The sequence below is a fragment of the Lemur catta genome, chromosome 1, assembly GCF_020740605.2.
Source record: "Lemur catta isolate mLemCat1 chromosome 1, mLemCat1.pri, whole genome shotgun sequence".
NCBI lineage: Eukaryota > Metazoa > Chordata > Mammalia > Primates > Lemuridae > Lemur > Lemur catta.
In genome coordinates this window covers 94,195,812-94,215,172 of record NC_059128.1, presented here as the reverse complement: position 1 = coordinate 94,215,172, position 19,361 = coordinate 94,195,812, and the positions used below count along the sequence as shown (strand labels likewise).

The 19,361-nt window shown below is 35.2% G+C and overlaps 1 protein-coding gene across 8 annotated transcripts in view; it reads left to right on the top strand.

Annotated features, from left to right (window-relative positions):
* HERC1 (HECT and RLD domain containing E3 ubiquitin protein ligase family member 1) overlaps positions 1–19,361 on the top strand; it is a 191,763-nt gene that overhangs the window by 65,002 nt on the left and 107,400 nt on the right. For all 8 annotated transcript variants that reach the window (XM_045540891.1, XM_045540861.1, XM_045540869.1 and 5 more), the window contains exons 7-17: positions 431–574; positions 1,627–1,754; positions 3,720–3,864; positions 3,967–4,138; positions 5,961–6,095; positions 6,444–6,609; positions 12,042–12,167; positions 13,406–13,627; positions 16,768–16,920; positions 17,048–17,180; positions 18,576–18,767. In XM_045540891.1, coding sequence (XP_045396847.1) covers positions 431–574; positions 1,627–1,754; positions 3,720–3,864; positions 3,967–4,138; positions 5,961–6,095; positions 6,444–6,609; positions 12,042–12,167; positions 13,406–13,627; positions 16,768–16,920; positions 17,048–17,180; positions 18,576–18,767 — 1,716 coding nt within the window. The remainder of the gene's footprint in view (positions 1–430; positions 575–1,626; positions 1,755–3,719; positions 3,865–3,966; positions 4,139–5,960; positions 6,096–6,443; positions 6,610–12,041; positions 12,168–13,405; positions 13,628–16,767; positions 16,921–17,047; positions 17,181–18,575; positions 18,768–19,361) is intronic.

The following is a 19,361-nucleotide window of genomic DNA, read 5'->3' as shown; positions in this document are numbered from 1 at the left end:
ATCTAGATTTGATGCTGATATTTAAGATGTAATTAAATCTAGCAAGTATTTACTGAGTGCCTATTATGACCAGGCACTGTAGAGTTTCTGGGATAAGAATAATACCATCATGATCTTGAAGTTTATAACCTAGTGGGTAGTGAAAACAGTCAACATGAGCATGATACAAGACAACATAAGGTAAGTGCTGTGAGAGGAGCATGAATAGAATGTTCTAATGGTTCACTGAAGCTATTGGATGCCTCAGTTTGGGAGTAGCCTAGAAGATTGGTTGAGAAGATATTAGAGATAATTCTGTTTTTCATACTGAATTACACTTAAAAAATACCTCAGTTCTATTATAAAATTGTAATATTTATTCTACTTGTGAAGTAATGACCTAGAGAAAAACAGTTAATGTTGTTTCTTTGTTGTGTGTGTTTTATCCAAGGTCACGGTGACAGTAATAGCCGTAACATTCCAACGTTAGTAAAAGACATTAGCAATGTAGGAGAGGTTTCTTGTGGCAGTTCACATACTATTGCTTTATCTAAGGATGGAAGAACTGTATGGTCTTTTGGAGGAGGAGACAATGGTATGTAAAAAATTATTTATGGATAGCTTTGGCCTTTTTTCTTGAGTTTTCTTAAAATTTGTTTTTCAGTTATGTAGAAAAATTCAAATACAGATGAGCAGAAATTAAAATGAAAATGAACTGTACTTTTACAAATGTTTTAACCATTGTTAATACTTTGGTAAATAGATTTATAAATAAATATACATTTATACAAATATTTCTACATAGATGTCTTTTTAAACCAAAGTAGACCTACATATATGTTTTATATATGCTTATATCTGTTTCAACATATATATGTTTTAGTCTAACAGTATTTTATGAGTATTTTTTCTGTGTCAACAGACATGACTCTGCATCATTCTATTAAATGGTTCATAGTATTCTTTCATGTGACTGTAGCACAATTTATAAAACCAGTCTCTCATTGTTGAATATCTAGATGGTTTCTGTTTTTTTCAGTAGTAACAACAATACAATGAATGGCTAAATCTTTGTCCACTTTAATCAGTCACTTCTATCAGCAATGTGAATGTTTTTTTCCCCATGTCCCTCAACAACACTAGGTATTAAAATTAAGATAATTTAAAAAATACTTTCAACAGTGAAAATGGTATCATTTAATTTGTATTTTCTTGATTACCAGTGAGGGTGGATTTATGTTATTGGCCATTTCTTTTTCTTCTTAATGATTTGCTAACTTCTCTATTTTGTGAACTAGTGAATCTTTTTTACAGTTTTAAAAAATTATATGCATATACGTTCTTTTAGAGGACCTGTATATTATGTCAGCAAATTTGAAGTTAGAAATATAGTCATTAAAGGGAGAGAAAGACAGAAAAATAACTTTCCACATCAGTTGTAAAGTGATGTTAATTGTTTGATGGTTGTTACCTTCTTGTAACAAAAATGCTTATTTGTTAACATCCTCAGCTATCAAACACTTAGTTTTCCCTATCTGTCCAGTTAGTGATGGAAAGAATAGAGCCTTTATCAACTTTATTACTTACAAAAAGGATAGTTCTTTAAAATATGTAAATTGTTCAACTTGAATGTGTTTGTTTTTGTAGGCAAACTTGGCCATGGTGATACCAACAGAGTATATAAACCGAAAGTTATTGAAGCTTTACAAGGAATGTTCATTCGCAAAGTTTGCGCTGGGAGCCAGTCTTCACTTGCTTTGACATCAACAGGGCAGGTAGGACTAGGGATGAGGATAACCAAGTTAAGAATATTTCAGAGGACTAGGTAACTAAAAAGTAATACTTGTATTTAAATTTTAAAATTAAAAGAAATACATTTTTAGGCAACATACTGAAATGAAATATTTTCTCCTGTTTGAAGTAGACTATCTGAGAAAGAGCCAGGTTTTCTGACCTAGCCTGTGTGACTCAAATGAACATTCCCTCATCCCCCTGTTCTTTGCCTTAAGCTGCTTTTTAAAAAATCTTTTAGCATATAGCACCCCTTAAGCCTTTTCCTAAAAATCGTGGATAGTGGGGGAAAGCAAAACTAGATCTTGATGGAACCAGTGATAGGAATTAAGAAGGCAAGAAAGTTATCAAAAAAGAGGGAAAAAGAGAATACTTTCGTATGGAAAATAATCTGAGAGGCTTAGGTATTTCTGAGAAACAGGGTTAGTCAAGTTAGGATAGTCAGAATTTTATAATCCCTTTATAAGCTTTTGAACTTTTACATGCATATTTTGACTCTCTATTTGTTTGTTGGTGATAGGGAAGGGCCAGGTATGGTGATTGATAATATTTGCCCCTTTGTGTCCATCAGTGATGGCAGTGAAAAAGTGCGCTGACCACTTATTCTCTCACGTATAGGAGCCCATTGTGTGCTAGGCAGTGGTATAAAAATGTTTTTGGACTAATTCACAAGGCAGATGAGCAGAAAAGCTGAAATCATATAATTTAACTATTCTTTGAGAAACTTGCCCTAACAAATCTGCCTCAGGCTATTAATCATTACATTTGTTGGTTGCTACCTTTCTCATTAATCATTCAGTTTGCTATTACTAAACCAAATAAAGTTGATTTTGGATTGCCAAATTATAGTCATTCATCCTTTTGTCTTCCTGTTTCTTCATCTAACCCTTTCCCCAAGCATCTTTAATCAGTCAGTGGTTATTTTGGTATTAATTAGTCAAAAATGAAGATATTCAAGGGGAACTATGTAGACCAGCAGTCCCCAACCTTTTTGGTACCACAGACCGTTTTCATGGAAGATAATTTTTCCATGGATGGGTGTGGGGGGCTGGTTTTGGGATTATTCAAGCACATTATATTTATTGTATACTTTATTATTATTACATTGTAATATATAAGAAATAATTATACAACTTGCCATAGGTTGGGGACCCCCGATCTAGACTAGTTACTTCATGTGGCCCTGTTTGTGATGATTAAAATTGTTTTAACAATGAGGTAAGGTTTTTTTTTTTTTTTTTTTTTTTTTGAGACAGAGTCTTGCTATGTTGCCCGTGCTAGAGTGAGTGTCGTGGCGTCAGGCTAGCTCACAGCAACCTCAAACTCCTGGGCTTAAGCCATCCTACTGCCTCAGCCTCCCCAGTAGCTGGGACTACAGGCATGCGCCACCATGTCCAGCTAATTTTTTCTATATACATATTTTAATTGGCCAGATCATTTCTTTCTATTTTTAGTAGAGACAGGGTCTCGCTCTTGCTCAGGCTGGGGTATTTTTAAAAGTAAATCATAAACATCAGTTTTGTGATTTATGTAATCCATTTTATATGATCACACCTTGGTCTAATCTTGATCTCATATGAAGAGTGAGAAACATATAAAGGAAAAGTTTAAGACAGTATTTCTAAAGCTGCTAAGATTGGGCAAATATAACAAAATGTAAGCCAATTCATAGTTTTAGCATAATCTCTCATATCTTTCCATTTTTTTCTGTGTCCAATTATTTTTCTTTTTAGCTCAGCTGCTGGTCTGTTTATACAATGAGGGTTTAAAAACAGCCCAATAAATCATTATGACGGTCTTTAAAATGCATCAAAATGATGATTTTTGATACCATAAAGTTATTTTCAAGCCACACTCTTGCTTCACAAATTTTATTTATTCTTAAACAATTTACGTCAACAACCTAATTATCTCAGGAAATTATGTGTAGTGTATTTATGTTTTTTCAGGTCTATGCTTGGGGCTGTGGAGCTTGTCTAGGTTGTGGTTCTTCAGAAGCTACTGCTTTGAGACCCAAGCTTATTGAAGAACTGGCTGCCACAAGAATAGTTGATATTTCTATTGGAGACAGTCATTGTTTGGCTCTTTCTCATGGTAAAGTAATTTGTTTTTAAAGATGTAATATTAACTTATCTTCCATAAATATATTACATTTAAATTTGGCTTTTCTTTTATACTTTATATTTTTGTTTTTAGATAATGAAGTTTATGCCTGGGGCAATAATTCGATGGGGCAGTGTGGCCAAGGCAATTCCACAGGTCCTATTACTAAACCAAAGAAAGTGAGTGGCTTAGATGGTATAGCTATTCAGCAGATTTCTGCTGGAACATCACATAGTCTGGCATGGACTGCTCTTCCTAGGGACAGGTAAGAGTGCCTATGTTTAATAATAGCAGAAACACCAATAAAAACAGAAATAACTGTGCTTTATTCATTAAATGCCTTTCTGAGCATTTCTAGTATTGATTTTTTACTATAATAGAAATGACAGATTTCTTTTGATTTGAATGTTGAGGTTATATTTCAGAAACAAGATGTCATACCTTGCATTTAAGACATTTTTTTAATTGAAGTGTCTTCTAAACATTTTGAATTCTTTCTGTCTCCAGATACTGATTTAAAAAAATTAAATATCTGCATATCAAGAGGAAATTCAATTAAAATAATTAAAATCAGAACGAGGCTTTATTGATTTAATGAGGCTTTATTGATTTAACATTGTTTGACCTCAGTGCCCTTTATCTGGTTGGTTTTTTGAAAAAAACAATGGCCATACTTTTATTATTTTTAAGAGACAGAGTCTTACTCTGTCACCCAGGCTGGAGTGCAGTGGTGTGATCATAGCTCACTGCAGACTTGAACTCCTAGGCTCAAGCAGTTTTCCCGCCTCAGCCTCCTGAAGAGCTGGGACTACAGGTGTGCATTACCACACCTGGCTAATTTTTTCTAATTTTTGATAGAGACAGGGTCTTTGTTTTTTGAGACAGAGTCTCACTCTGTTGCCCGGGCTAGAGTGCTGTGGCGTCAGCCTAGCTCACAGCAACCTCAAACTCCTGGGCTCGAGCAATCCTCCTGCCTCAGCCTCCTGAGTAGCTGGGACTACAGGCATGTGCCACCATGCCCGGCTAATTTTTTCTCTCTCTCTATATATATATTTTTAGCTGTTCATATAATTTCTTTCTGTTTTTAGTAGAGACAGGGTCTTGCTCTTGTTCAGGCTGGTCTCGAACTCCTGAGCTCAAACAATCGCCCGCCTCGGACTCCCAGAGTGCTGGGATTACAGGCATGAGCCACTGTGCCTGGCCTGAGACAGGGTCTTGATATATTGCCCTGGCTAGTCTTGAACTCCTGACCCCAAGCAATTCTCCAGCCTTGGCCTCCCAAAGTGCTGGGATTACAGGCATGAGCTACTGCACCTGGCCCCAGTGGCCATACTTTTAAATTAAAGAAATTACTTTTTGCATAAAAATTTAGCTTTTTCCTAAAGTAATAACCATATGTGTTTAGCTAATAAGGTAGATAATTTTTAGTCAATGTTAGGAGACTGAATTTTATGGAACATTTGGGTTGTTTCAGGTATTTGTAGTTACACATGTGCTATTTTACAACTTAGAATGTATTTGAAATTTAGATCAGAGGAGTTTTATTATGATACTCTAACCAATTAAAAATGTTTATAGGTAATTATCCCTTTAAAACAAAAGCCAAAAATAAATAAGTTGAACATAAATAATTTAGTATTAAATCTACAACTTTGCACTTCATATGTAGATAGTTGGGTCCCAAGAACTTGAAAATAGTCACAAAAGATTTTAGGAGTTTTTCTTTTAATAGATTTTAGTATATCACTCTAGAGAGTCAGGATATTTTTCTTAATATGAAAAATATATTTTCTAGACTCTTAGGACAAGAAAGGGCCTTAGTAGAGCATGTGGTTCAGCCCTGTACCTTCAGGTGAGTGCCTATCCAAACCTTCCAAAACAGTAGTTGTATGTTTTCTTGTTGAAGATGGCAAATTCTTGGTGTTCCTCAGTTGCTAAAGTGAAGGGTTTTATTTTAATAATCAAGAGTGTCTTCTGTGTATCTTGTTGAAATCTTTCAGCTTTAGTATGTTTTAATTTTTGTTTTTGATCATGTGTGAAAATTTCATTTTAAGCTTGTTTCATGATTTTCTTATGTGTCCTTCTAGACAAGTTGTTGCATGGCACCGACCTTATTGTGTAGATCTTGAAGAGAGTACCTTCTCACATCTGCGCTCTTTTCTTGAGAGATACTGTGATAAAATAAACAGTGAGATTCCTCCACTCCCTTTCCCTTCATCAAGGTATGTTTTTTATATATATATAACATATATATATATATATATATATATATGGGGTTGTGTGTGTGTGCATGCATGTGTATTAATTACTAGTTTTGAGTTTTGACTATTCTTTCTTGTTTGCTTTATTCCTCAATTATGCAACTTCTTTATAGTCTACAAATGAGCTAAATTTAGATACTTATTGATAACCTCTAGGAAGAAGTTTTGTCTAATTTCACAAATCATGTTTTAAAAATGACTGTTGGTCATGACTTGATAAAATTTTTAAAGAGAAAAAACTATTACCCAAACTGAATAGCCCATGCATCTTTATGTTCTGTAAATTCACAGCAGTTTGTTTGGTTTCAGGGAACACCATAATTTTCTCAAGCTGTGCCTGAAGCTGCTTTCAAATCACCTTGCTCTTGCGCTTGCGGGAGGGGTAGCTACCAGCATTCTTGGGAGGCAAGCAGGTCCACTTCGAAATTTGCTCTTCAGACTGATGGACTCAACTGTCCCAGATGAAATTCAAGAGGTAAGAGGATTCATGAATCTGTATCTCAGGCCACATCTTTCCCTGAAATTTTAACTATACAATATATTCAACTATACATTGGACAACTTCAACTGGTTCAACTTTTGGTTAACTCATCCTTTAAGACAGAGGTCAGATGCCATCTCTGAGAAACTTTTCATTCTCTGCCCTCCCACAAGATTAGATTTCTTATGTATACATCCTCATTGCATCACATCATGCTATAGTTGCCTATTTACAAATATGTCAAAAAAGAAAAAGTGTAAGACTTCTACACTGAAAACTATAAAACATCATTGAAAGAAATTAAAGAAGACCTAAATAAATGTACAGACATCCGATGTTCATGAATTGCAAGACTTACTTAATATTGTTAAGATGTCAATATTCCCAAATTGGTTTACAAATTCAGTGCAATCACTGTCAAAATTCTAGCTGCGTTTGTTTGGCAGAAATTGACAAGCTGATCTGAAAATTCATAGGGAAATTTAAAGTACCCAGAAGAGTCAAAACAATCTTGAAAGAGAAGAACAAAGTTAGAAGACTTAAACTTTCCAATTCCAAACCCTACTACTTTGTAGCTATAGTTATTAAAACATGGTGTTACTGACAGAAGGATAAACATATAGATCAATGGAATAGAATTTTGGGTCCAAAAATAAACTCATACATCTGTGGTTTATTGATTTTGTACATGAATGTCAAAACAGTTTCATGGGAGAAAGAATAATCTTTTCAACAAGTGGTACTGGGACAACTGTACACCCACATGCAAAAGAATGAAGTTGAAACCTTACCTCACATTCTATCCAAAAAATTAATTCAAAATGCATCAAAAACTCACAGAAGAAAATGTAGATGTAATCTTTATGATCTTGGATTAGGCAATGGTTTCTTAGATACGACATCAAAAGCACAAGCGACCAAAGAAAAAATAAATTGGATTGCCTCAAAATTAAAAACATTTGTGCTTCAAAGGACACTGTCAAAAAAATGAAAAGACAGCTCAGAGAATGGGAGAAATATTTATAAATCATATCTGATAAGGTTCTAGTTTCTAGATTATTTAAAGAATCCTTACAAATCAATAATAAAAAAGACAAATACTTCAATTTTAAAAATGAGTGAAGACTCTGAGTAGACATGTCTCTAGAGAAGATATACAAATAGCCAGTAAGCACATGGAAAAGTGCTCAACATCATTAGTTATTAGAGAAGTATAAATCAAAATCACAATGAGATATTAATACTACTCCATACCCACTAAATGGCTAGAATAAAAAAGACTGATTAATAGCAAGTGTTGGAGGAGGTGGAGAAATTAGAACTGTCATGCTTTGCTGATGAAAATATAAAATGCTGTAGCTGCTTTGGAAAACAGGCAATTCCTTAGTTAAACACAGAGTTACCATATGACCCAGCAGTTCTGCTACTAGATCTGTACCCAAGAGAATTGAAAACATATCCACGCAAAAACTTCATAGTAGCATTATTCATAACAGCCCCAAAGTGGAAACAATACAAATATCTGTCAGCTGATGAATGGATGAACAAAATGTGGTATATCCATACAATGTAATGTTAATTCGGCCATGAAAAGGAATGAAGTACTGATACATACTACAACATGACTGAGATGCCAGACACAAAAGGCCACATATTGTATAATTCCATGTATATGAATTGTGCACAGTAGGCAAATCTGTAGGGATGAAAAGTAGATTAGTAGTTGCTGGGAGTTTAGGGGAGGGGGAAATGGGGGAATGACTGCTGATGGGCACAGGTCTTCTTTTTGGGGTAATGAAAATATTCTAAAGGTAGAAAGTGGTGATTATTGCACAACTCTGTGAATCTACTAAAAACCATTGAATTTTATATTTTCAAAAGGTGAATTTTATGGCACGTGGATGATATGTCCATTTTTAAAAAAAGAAAAAGAAACTGATTTTTCAAGTAGAGGGACATATCCCCTGAGATGAGGGTGGGAGAAATATTAACCTGGTGGTGAGTAGGAACTGTGAGGATTTAATATTTATCAGAAAATAGGGTAATGTAAGATTTTTAAAAGGTTGAAAGTACTGAAATAAAATAAGAAAAAGTGAACTTAAAAATTAGAATTGTCTATTCCTTGGTTCTCCTTGGTAGCCACTTCATCTTAGGAGATTACTTTGATGGATTCTCTCTGGATATGTATAGGGCTATTTCTGTTCCTCTTTCCTTATCCCTGAAATTTGTAATAATTTATTTATTTGTAGCAATCACTCTTGCTGTTTCTTGTGTGCTTTCCCACTATTTTCCTTGGACTGTCTCTGAATTTCTTTCTTTTTAACTTTTTATTTTGAACCAGTTGTAGGCTTAAGGAAAAGTTTGCTAAATAATAGAGTTTTCATACATCTCTCACCTAGCTTCTCCTTATATTAATATCTTACATAACCATGATATAATTATCAAAACCAAGAAATTAATATTGGTTTAATGCTATTAACTAAATACCTTATTAGAAGTCTTATCAGTTTTCCACTAATGTCCTTGATTTGTTGCAGGATCTTATTTAGGATCCCATATTGCATTTGTTATTTTTCTTTAGTGTCCTTTGTCTCCTAAAACAATGCTTCAGTTTTTCCTTGTATTTCATGACTTTGGCACTTCATGAGTACTGGTCAGTTATTTTATTGAATATCTCTCTGTCTTTTTTTCATGATTGGATTGAGGTTATGTGTGTTCTTGGTACATGATTACACAAGGTTCACAATGTTGATGTGTCTTATTGCTGGCAATGTTAACCTTGATTACATGGCTAAGGTGGTTTCTGCTGGGTTTCTCCCGCCATCAGTAGCTTCTGAGGGTCAATAGAAAATATATTCTTTGAGAATACATTCACATTTAAAGAGTTTGAGAATTCGATATCTTCATGAATAGTTTAGGCATAAAATTCTAAATTGGAAATCATTTTGCCGTTAGAATTATGAAATCATTGCTTCATTGTCCTCTAGTTTTAGTTTCTGTCTTAATAAAGGTTACCTCAAATTTCTGATGAGCTTTGGCTGCCCAATCATGGTTAAGAGTGTGACACTAAAAGGCTGAATGAAAGTCCTGTGCATGTGGATGAGGCTTATCAGCTTTACTGGAGACTGATGTGGCTTAGTTGTTTGGGGTGGGGATGGGGGCTGTAAACTCTCGATGTCTGCCCCTTAAGGTCTTTTCTGTTGGGCTAGTCAGATTGCCCAAAGGAACACTCTTCTGATCTGCTGCCAACAAGGTATAAACTTGGATGACAGTCTTCTGGTGGGGTTTGAAAAAGAGCTTTCCAAGCTCAACATTCAGAATGAACACTTTGTCTTAAAATCCCACTATTTTCAGTTTGGTATTCCTACCCTCAACTGTGCCTATTATATTAACCAGTTTTCAACCAATCTTCCTGTTTTGAGCTTCTCCTTTTGCCCTCTGTTGCAGAAGTACCTGAGCCTCTAGGCATTTTGTAGTGCTTTTTGTTTTTTGTCACTTTTGATTTAGGATGCAGCCTTTTCAGGTTTTTTTAAGTGAATTCCTCTTTATCTGTTTCTTTCTGCTTCCAAAACTTTGATGCTGTTTTCTCCTTTACTCCCTCTTTTTTTTGGTCATCCCCCCACCCCCATCCTTTCAGATGGACTTTTGGAAAGGGAATACATGCATTCAGTCTTTAATCCTTAGTCACCTTTGTTGAATTTCCACAGCTAAAATTTAGTTTGATTATGGTAACCTGAGGAAGTCATTAAAGGTTCTTTCGGTTCTTAACTGTGTTGGAGGATGCATGCTTTTTGATGGAAGGGTTATTCTTTTTGTGCACTTGAATTTTTCAAACATTATAGTAATTTAAAGAATTAGGCTGGGCATGGTGGCTCACGCCTGTAATCCTAGCACTCTGGGAGGCCGAGGCGGGTGGATCGCTCGAGGTCAGGAGTTCGAGACCAGCCTGAGGAAGAGTGAGACCCTGTCTCTACCAAAAATAGAAAGAAATGATTTGGACAGCTAAAAATCTATATAGAAAATAAAAATTAGCCGGGCATGGTGGCGCATGCCTGTAGTCCGAGCTACTCGGGAGGCTGAGGCAGTAGGATCGCTTAAGCCCAGGAGTTTGAGGTTGCTGTGAGCTAGGCTGACGCCATGGCACACACTCTAGCCTGGGCAACAAAGCGAGACTCTGTCTCAAAAAAAAAAAAAAAAAAAAAAGAACTAGAAACATTGACTATGTCTAGAAAAATCGAGTATTAGAACTAAAAAGCATTATGGTGTTTAGTTCAACACTGATTTTACTAATAAATCATCACCCAGAGAAGTTATAAGGCCTAAGATAATGAAGCTATCTTTCTGATGCTGTTCCTACTACCTGGACCTTTGTCTGTCTAAATCCTGCTTATTTGTAATTTTTAAATGCCTAGTCCTTAGGGAGCCCTTCCGTGAGCCCATAGGCCGAGCTAATTGTCCTTGTGTCTGTGTCACTCAACTTCTTACTTTCTTTTACTTTCCTTATGTAACTCGTTTCACATTTGTAATTACTTGCTCAGCGTCTTTCTTTTTTTTTTTTAAATTTTTTATTGATACATAATTGTACATATTCATGGAGTACATGTTATATTTTGATACAAGCATATAACATATAATGATCAAATCAGGGTAATTGGGACATGATTCACCTGAAACATTTATCATTGCTTTATGTTGCGAACATTTGAAAACTTCTAGCTATTCTGAAATATAATAAATTATTGTTAACTATAGTTGCCCTATTGCACTATTGAACACTAGAACTTTTTCCTTCTATTTAACAGAATTACCCCTTCACCAACACCTCTTCATTACCCCTTCCCACCACCCTTACCAATCTCTAGTAGCCACCATTCTATTCACTACCTCCTTGAGATCAATTTTTTTTAGGTCCCATATATGAGTGTGAAAATGCAATATTTGTCTTTCTGTGCCTGGTTTATTTCACTTAAAATAATGTCCTCCAGATCCATCCATGTTTCTGCAAATGACAAAATTTCCTTTTTCATGGCTAAATAATATCCCATTGTGTACCATATACCCATCTTTTTTATCCATTCATCCCTTGATAAACACATAAGCTGATTCCACATTTTTGCTCAGGGTCTTTCTTTCTGATTAGACTATATGCTTCTGAAAGTAGAGCTTTTGTCTGTCTTGCTTATTTCTGTATCCACATCACTTTGTACAGATTCTTATCAGGCCCAGCACTGGAGAGACAACACTAAATATTTGCTGGGTGATGATAGCTCTTTAGTGGCAAATCCAAAATATATCTTTTAGTCTTCTTGAAAACATCTAAAGAAGGACTTGCATGATCCTAATAGTTGATGGATTCACTTTTCATGTGTTTTTACTAAAAAGATAAGAATGAGGTCAGTCAATCCACTTTTCTCTTTTGCTATTAGGTGGTAATTGAAACTCTGTCAGTGGGAGCAACCATGCTATTACCTCCATTACGAGAACGGATGGAATTACTTCATTCTCTTTTACCCCAAGGACCTGATAGATGGGAAAGCTTATCTAAAGGACAGGTAAGCCTTTGCGTGGTATGTAAGTAAACTGGTCATTTCATATAAAACTGGACTGAGAGAGCAATAAAGCTATTCAATTGCCATGTGTTCATGGAGTGTAGTACTTAACTTGATGGGTTTGGCAAATCCCAGTTATTTAATGTTGTATGCTGGAAGAATTCCCAGATGTCTAATGACTCCAAGTGAAGCAAGTGATAATTTATTATTTGGGGCTAATTAGTAAAGTAATGAGTAATTTTTCCAATGTTGCTTGTGGTGTCAAACCAGAGACCCTTTGGTTTATTTGTAGTGTGCTGAGTTGAAATCAAGGGCATGTGCTACTGTTGGTTCCATGCCCAGAACTTTGTTTGAAATTGTTTATATAAAGAACAAAAGATAACTGTTAGGAAAAAGGATTTGATATGAATATGCTTATTCTTTTCATTTTTATTATCTTATGTATGTTAAAATAAGTATATTTTACTGAACCAAGTAGAAAAATCAGTTGTAGAGATGCAGATTTGAGGAAAGAAGTGGTACTTATTGGCAATATAATATTCACAGATACTATTTATTTATTTATTTATTTATGAGACAGGGTCTTGCTTTGTCACCTAGTCTGGAGTGCCGTGGCACGATCATAGCTCAGTGCAACCTCAAACTTAAGGTTGCAGCCTTGAACTCTTGGACTCAAGCAATCCTCCTCCTGTGCCTCCTGAGTAGCTGCGACTATACATGCACCCCACCATGACTGGCTAATATCTTTATTATTTTGTAGAGACAGGCCCGATGTGTTGCCCAGGCTGGTCTTGAAATCCTGGCCTCAAGCGATCTTCCCACCTTGGGATTACAGGCATAAGCCATTGCGCCCTGCCTTCATGTGATTTATTTTAAACATTAGAATAAGTAGTTGTCCTTGGTAATTCTGTAGAATAACGTGAAATATAATTTATCTGTTGGCATTTCCTACTCCTCTCTACATATATTACTAAAATCTTTATGTATAGTATGCAATGTTAGTTTGGTTAGTTTAGGTATTATAATGAAGGGTGAAATAAAAATCTGTAAATTGCATTTCCTAAATGGTATTAATGGGATTGCTTTTCCTATAATTACACACTTGCAGAAGATTATTGTTTATCAGGTTATTAAGTGGATTAGTTAGCATCATTACTATAGTTTTTTTTTCTGGGATCCTTTTTGTTTTTTAATACATTTTTAGCTAAACATTTACTTATTCCTATTTTATTGTTTCTTAGAGAATGCAACTGGATATCATTCTAACAAGTTTGCAAGATCATACCCACGTAGCCTCCCTACTTGGCTATAGTTCGCCGTCTGATGCTGCAGACCTCTCTTCTGTGTGTACTGGCTATGGAAACCTGTCAGATCAACCTTATGGCACTCAGAGCTGCCATCCAGACACCCATCTGGCTGAAATTTTGATGAAGACCCTCTTAAGAAATTTAGGATTTTATACAGTAAGTTGCCTTTTCCTTGTCATAAAAAGAGAATAAGGGATAGGGATCTCTTCAGGTCATGTATTTTGACATTTAAACACTTATGATATGAATAAAACTCTAGGCCCCTTTCCCCAAAGGGGAAAACATACTCAGGTCTTCTGAAATACTGTGAGGGCCAAATAACACGTAGTTGAGAATTCCAAAGAGATTTATTTTAGAATTTTACCAAATTTTTCTGATGTTAATGTAGAAGAATAAACAGATTAAAATAGTCAAGAACATTTTTAAAGAGAAGAATATAAGCAAGGAATTAACCTTATCAGATATAATCTTATAATGAAATAGTGTGGTTGGTATTGACTAAGAATAGGTTGGTCAGTAGAAGAGAAGACAATGGACCCTACAGCTTTCTCTGTATTAGGATGCCATTAATTCTTATTCTGGAGTATTTCTTAAATTCCTCCCTTGTTTTCTTTCCATTATTCTTTTATTCTAATCCAGTCGATCATGATCTAATGCTAATAGCAATGTTGTAGCTGTCGTCACTATTGTTGGTCTCTTCTCCTCATCTTACTGCTAGAATAACCTTGTGTTAAATAACCTCTTTGTATTAAATTAAAACCCCTTAAGACCCATTATCATCAGTTCATGCACCATTTTTATCTGAGCTCATCCTTTCCTCGGATTGTACATGGTATACCTATTTCTTGTTTGTTCTACTCTACCAATCTGTGACTTAAGTCTTAGCTATTCTAGGAAGGCTTACCCAAATAACCCCATCTAACCATGTGATTATAACTGCAAACCCCTGTGCTTCTCAGAGTGTATTGTGCAACTTAACTTTGAATTGTTTGTGTATCATTTCATATCGTGTCCTAAGCCTCTTCAGGGCCTGGTCTATATGCTCTTTTTCTTCCCTGCAAATCTTAGTGCTCTCTGTTCTGTCCACATTAAAAGAAAGTTGACTAAGTTAGAGTGAAGATTGTTCCTACAGAATTATTTTCTTTTAAGGTTTAAGAATGTAAATTTAATCTGATGTTAGGAGGTAATGGCTGCAAATGGAAGGGAATAATGTTATGGTATATCTATTTGTTAATGATTGAAAATTTTTTCCAAAGCTATAAGGAACATTTATTCTACATTAGAGCAGTGGTTTTCTTATGTCATTAGGACTGAGGCAGTTGTATATATTATGTGGAAGTGGAAATAAAATACTGCTTTTGGGTTAAAATGATAAATTATTGTTTCTTTCTGATATGGTTTAAACCAACCTTTGTCATGTTCTAAGATTTTAAAATAATTGTGCTATTTGGCAGCTTATAGCAAGGACCTTAAAATGTTCTCAGACTCTTATCTTGTGTATTATAAACATATACCAATTTTCTTCATAAAGATATTTATCACATCATTATTTATAAAAAATAAAAATTGAGTACAACTGAAATAGCTAAAAATAGAATAGTTAAGTAAATGCACTTAATGAATACTATATGACTTGAATGTTGCATACACATGGTTTGTGAAAATGTAGAAGATATTTATGATTCTGTTGGAAAAGAGCAGACTAAAAGTAGAATATGTAGTACAGTATTATGAAAAATATGGAAAAAAGGCAAAAAATTAGGGAAGAAATACACCAAAAAAAAGGACTGTAGTCATTTTCTTTGAGTGGTTGGCTAAATGGTGATTTTAACTTTTTAAAATATACTTTTGATATTTTATAAATTTTTTATACTGAGCATTTCTTTTTTAAAAATATTTTAAACTTGAAATAATTTAAAACTTACAGAGGAGTTACAAGAATCCTTTAAAGAAGTCCCCTATATTCTTCAACCAAATTTGTTCTCTCTCTCTTTCTCTTTCCTTCTTTCTTTTCTAAATCATTTGGGAGTAAGTTGCAGATATCATGCTGGCCACCTCTACGTACTTAGGCATATTTTAAGTATGTATTTTTTTTTTTTTTTTTTGAGACAGAGTCTCACTTTGTTGCCCGGGCTAGAGCGAGTGCCGTGGCATCAGCCTAGCTCACAGCAACCTCAAACTCCTGGGCTCAAGCAATCCTTCTGCCTCAGCCTCCCGAGTAGCTGGGACTACAGGCATGTGCCACCATGCCCGGCTAATTTTTTCTATATATATTTTTAGTTGTCCAGATAATTTTTATTTCTATTTTTAGTAGAGACGGGGTCTCGCTCAGGCTGGTCTCGAACTCCTGACCTCGAGCGAGCCTCCCAGAGGGCTAAGATTACAGGCGTGAGCCATCGCGCCCGGCCTAAGTATGTATTTTTTAAGAACAAGGATATTTTCTTACGTAACAACAGAACAATTACTGAATTCAGGGAATTTAACATTGATACAGAGCTATTATCTAATATATAGTCTATATTTAAATTTGTGTAGTTGTCCCAGTAATGTCCTTTATAGCAATTCCTCCCGTCTCCCACCCCTAGTTCAGGACTGGTCCAGAATCATACATTGCATTTGTTTGTGATATCTCTTTAGTCTCTGCCTGCCTCTCTCCCTCCCTGCCTCCCTCCCTGCCTCCCTCCCTCCTTTTTTTTTCTTTCTTTTCTTTCTTCTTTCTCTTTTTTTAGAAAGTGATAGGATCTTGCTGTGTTGTCCAGACCAGAGTATAGTAGTAATTCATAGGCACGCTCATGGCACATTGCAGCCTTGAACTCCTGGGCTCAAGCAGTCCTCCTGCCTCAGCCTCCTGAGTAGCTTGACTATAGCTGAGCCCCCACCAAGCCTGCCTTATTTCTTTTGTATTAAAAAAATTTAATTTCTAAGGGTTGTGTTCTTAGACATTCATAAGCATGTGAAAACAAAGTCTTTACACAGAAGGTCTGGAAAGCAATAACATCAGAATGTTGAAATATGTTTTCTTGGGGTATTTGTACGTTTTCCTTTTTTTAATTTTCTGTATTTCCAAAGTTTCTGTAGTAAAACATGTTTTGCTTTTTTTTAAATGGAAAAACAAATGGAAGTTGCTTGATGAATTTTACTGCTTAATAGCTAATATCATAAGGATTATAGCAAAGATTTAAAAATTGGTAATGGGAGAAAAGAGACAATGCTTCCTAAATCAGAATCATTTATGGTAGGACATTATTTTCATTTTCAAACACTTCAAATACAATCTTCATTTATGTGTCATTTAGGATCAAGCATTTGGAGAGCTAGAAAAGAATAGTGATAAATTTCTACTTGGAACATCATCGTCAGAGAACAGTCAGCCTGCTCATCTTCATGAACTGCTATGTTCACTACAGAAACAGCTGCTGGCTTTTTGCCATATCAATAACATTAGTGAGGTATGTGATTCTTTGCTCTTTATGGTGATCTATCCGGGTCCTTGTAACTCAAATATTTGGGTACGCCATGATATTTTTGTACCTTGAATCTTTTAAAATAGTGAGTTAGGAACTTTTTTCTCCTCAGAACTCAAGCAGTGTGGCATTGCTTCATAAACATCTTCAGCTCTTGTTGCCTCATGCCACAGATATCTATTCACGTTCTGCAAATTTGCTCAAAGAAAGTCCTTGGAATGGCAGTGTTGGAGAAAAATTAAGAGGTGAGTTTGGTATTGGATTTCAAATTTAATCAGCCATTAAAAAGCAAGAATCCTTAGCCTTTCCAAAGTCTTAACAGGGCCTGAAGCCTCTGAGTGGGATAGGAATGATCTTGAATCTCCTTTCTATTGAAGATCACTTTAATCTTGATCTAGGGATGGTGGTAGCAGTGATCTTAAAAGATTCTAATGGGCATTACAGATGCTTAATTTAAAGGCACTTGATGATAATAAACTCAAAAAGATTAATTTTAAATGGCAGAAAGTGAGATTTTTATCTGCTGTTTATCTTTCTTCAGCATTTGCCATTATTTCTCTTTCCTTGAAATGCTGAAAGTCTTCTGTATAGTCACAGTCCTTTTCTTCCTTATCTATCCCTGATCACTCTTTATCAGTGGGGTTCCTATAGGCCCCTCTTCTTTGAACATGCCCTTTAATGTTGAGGATCGTTTGAATTTTGCCTTCAACTCTCTTTTCTCCCTGGATGGTCTTTTCTAGCCCCAGTGTCTGTAACCACCATGTGTATGTTAATGACTCCCATATCTCCATCTAGCTGAGAACTCATTTCCTGAGCCCTAGAACCTTTCTCTAGTTATCTAATGGGTGTCTTTTCTTGGTTGTCCCAAAGGCAACTGAAATTCAGTGTGTTTGTCCAAAACCAGCTCATCTTTTAAGTTCTCCCATTGAAAAAAGAAAGAAATAAACATGCTGAGAAACTGAAATCATTGCTTATTGGATACCTCCCTTTGACTATTCTATAAGCAACTAAACTATAATATGTTCAAACCGAACTCATCTCTGAATGGTCCTCTCTGCCCCAAAATGTATGAAATAGTAAAACAAAATTGATTTATTAATAAAACATATCCACATAATAAAAAGATAGATGATTTAAGGTGATCTTAATTTGAAAAAAGTACATTTTGTTAAAAATTTTAAAAGGCTTTCCTCACTGGAATGTATGCAGCAAGAGGGCAGGAATTTTTGGCTGCTTTGTTCATGGCTATATCCCTCTCATCTAGAACTGTGCATAGTATGTTATAGGTACTCCATAAATATATCTTGTGTAAATTTAAAAATGAGGATGAATTAATGAATGAGAAATTCATTATGCATTTTAAGGAAAACAGTTATAATTCTTTGAATTTTTTGGGATAGAGGGTACATCCACAAATGGAGGGTGCTTTCCCACAGAGTGTCTGCTGGTGGTAGTTTCTGAAAGTGAGTAAATACCACTACCACACCAGCTACCGGGCAGGTGTTCAACAAAGAATTGTTGAATTAGTGTACTCAATTTCCAAGCTAAAATATTAATAGTATCTCTTAGGTTTTTTTGTTTGTTTATTTTTAAGTTTATTTGAAACAATTGATCCATGTTGCATTTCTTGTCCTTTGTAGATGTGATATACGTCTCAGCTGCAGGCAGTATGCTCTGCCAGATTGTTAACTCCCTACTATTACTCCCCGTGTCAGTGGCCCGGCCTTTATTGAGTTACCTCCTCGACCTGTTGCCACCTCTTGATTGCCTTAATAGACTTCTGCCAGCTGCAGATCTTTTAGAAGATCAAGAGTTACAGTGGCCTCTTCATGGTAAGTAAAGATAGTAAAAGAGAAAATAATACTTTTGAGAAAAGTTGTTCCTCTTGCATACATCACTGTGTTTTATCCATTGGAGTCTATCTATCCTAAGGCTATCAAAGGAACTTCATCACTGAAATCTTAAAAACCTTTCAAATTTAAGTGAAACCTCATATTTTATTGACAAGAATCTGGGCTTAAGGCATAAAGAGATCGAGATTTTAGTCTTGGCTCTGCTGGTAACTTCTATGTGGTCTTTGGAAAGTCACTTATCACTTAGAGTCTTGGTTTCTTCTCTTAGAAAGCAAAGATGACCTTCAGGGCCTGTCTTAATTTAACATTGTACAGTTTTATGACCACTACATTTAGGTGAAGTCCAAGTGCCAAGTTTACAACCATATCAAGATGTTGATTAGGTTTTGTATGGAGCTGCTCCAGGTTTATTCTTGCTTTTCTAAAATGTCTCAAAACTTTCTAAGATTCTGTCTATTTGTGTCAGGTAAGTTAGGTGTCATTTTATTTTGGATTTCTGCATTTGTGTTCATAACTGGTATTTTTCTATAATTTTCCTTTTGCATGGTATCCTTGCCTAGTTTTTACTACCAA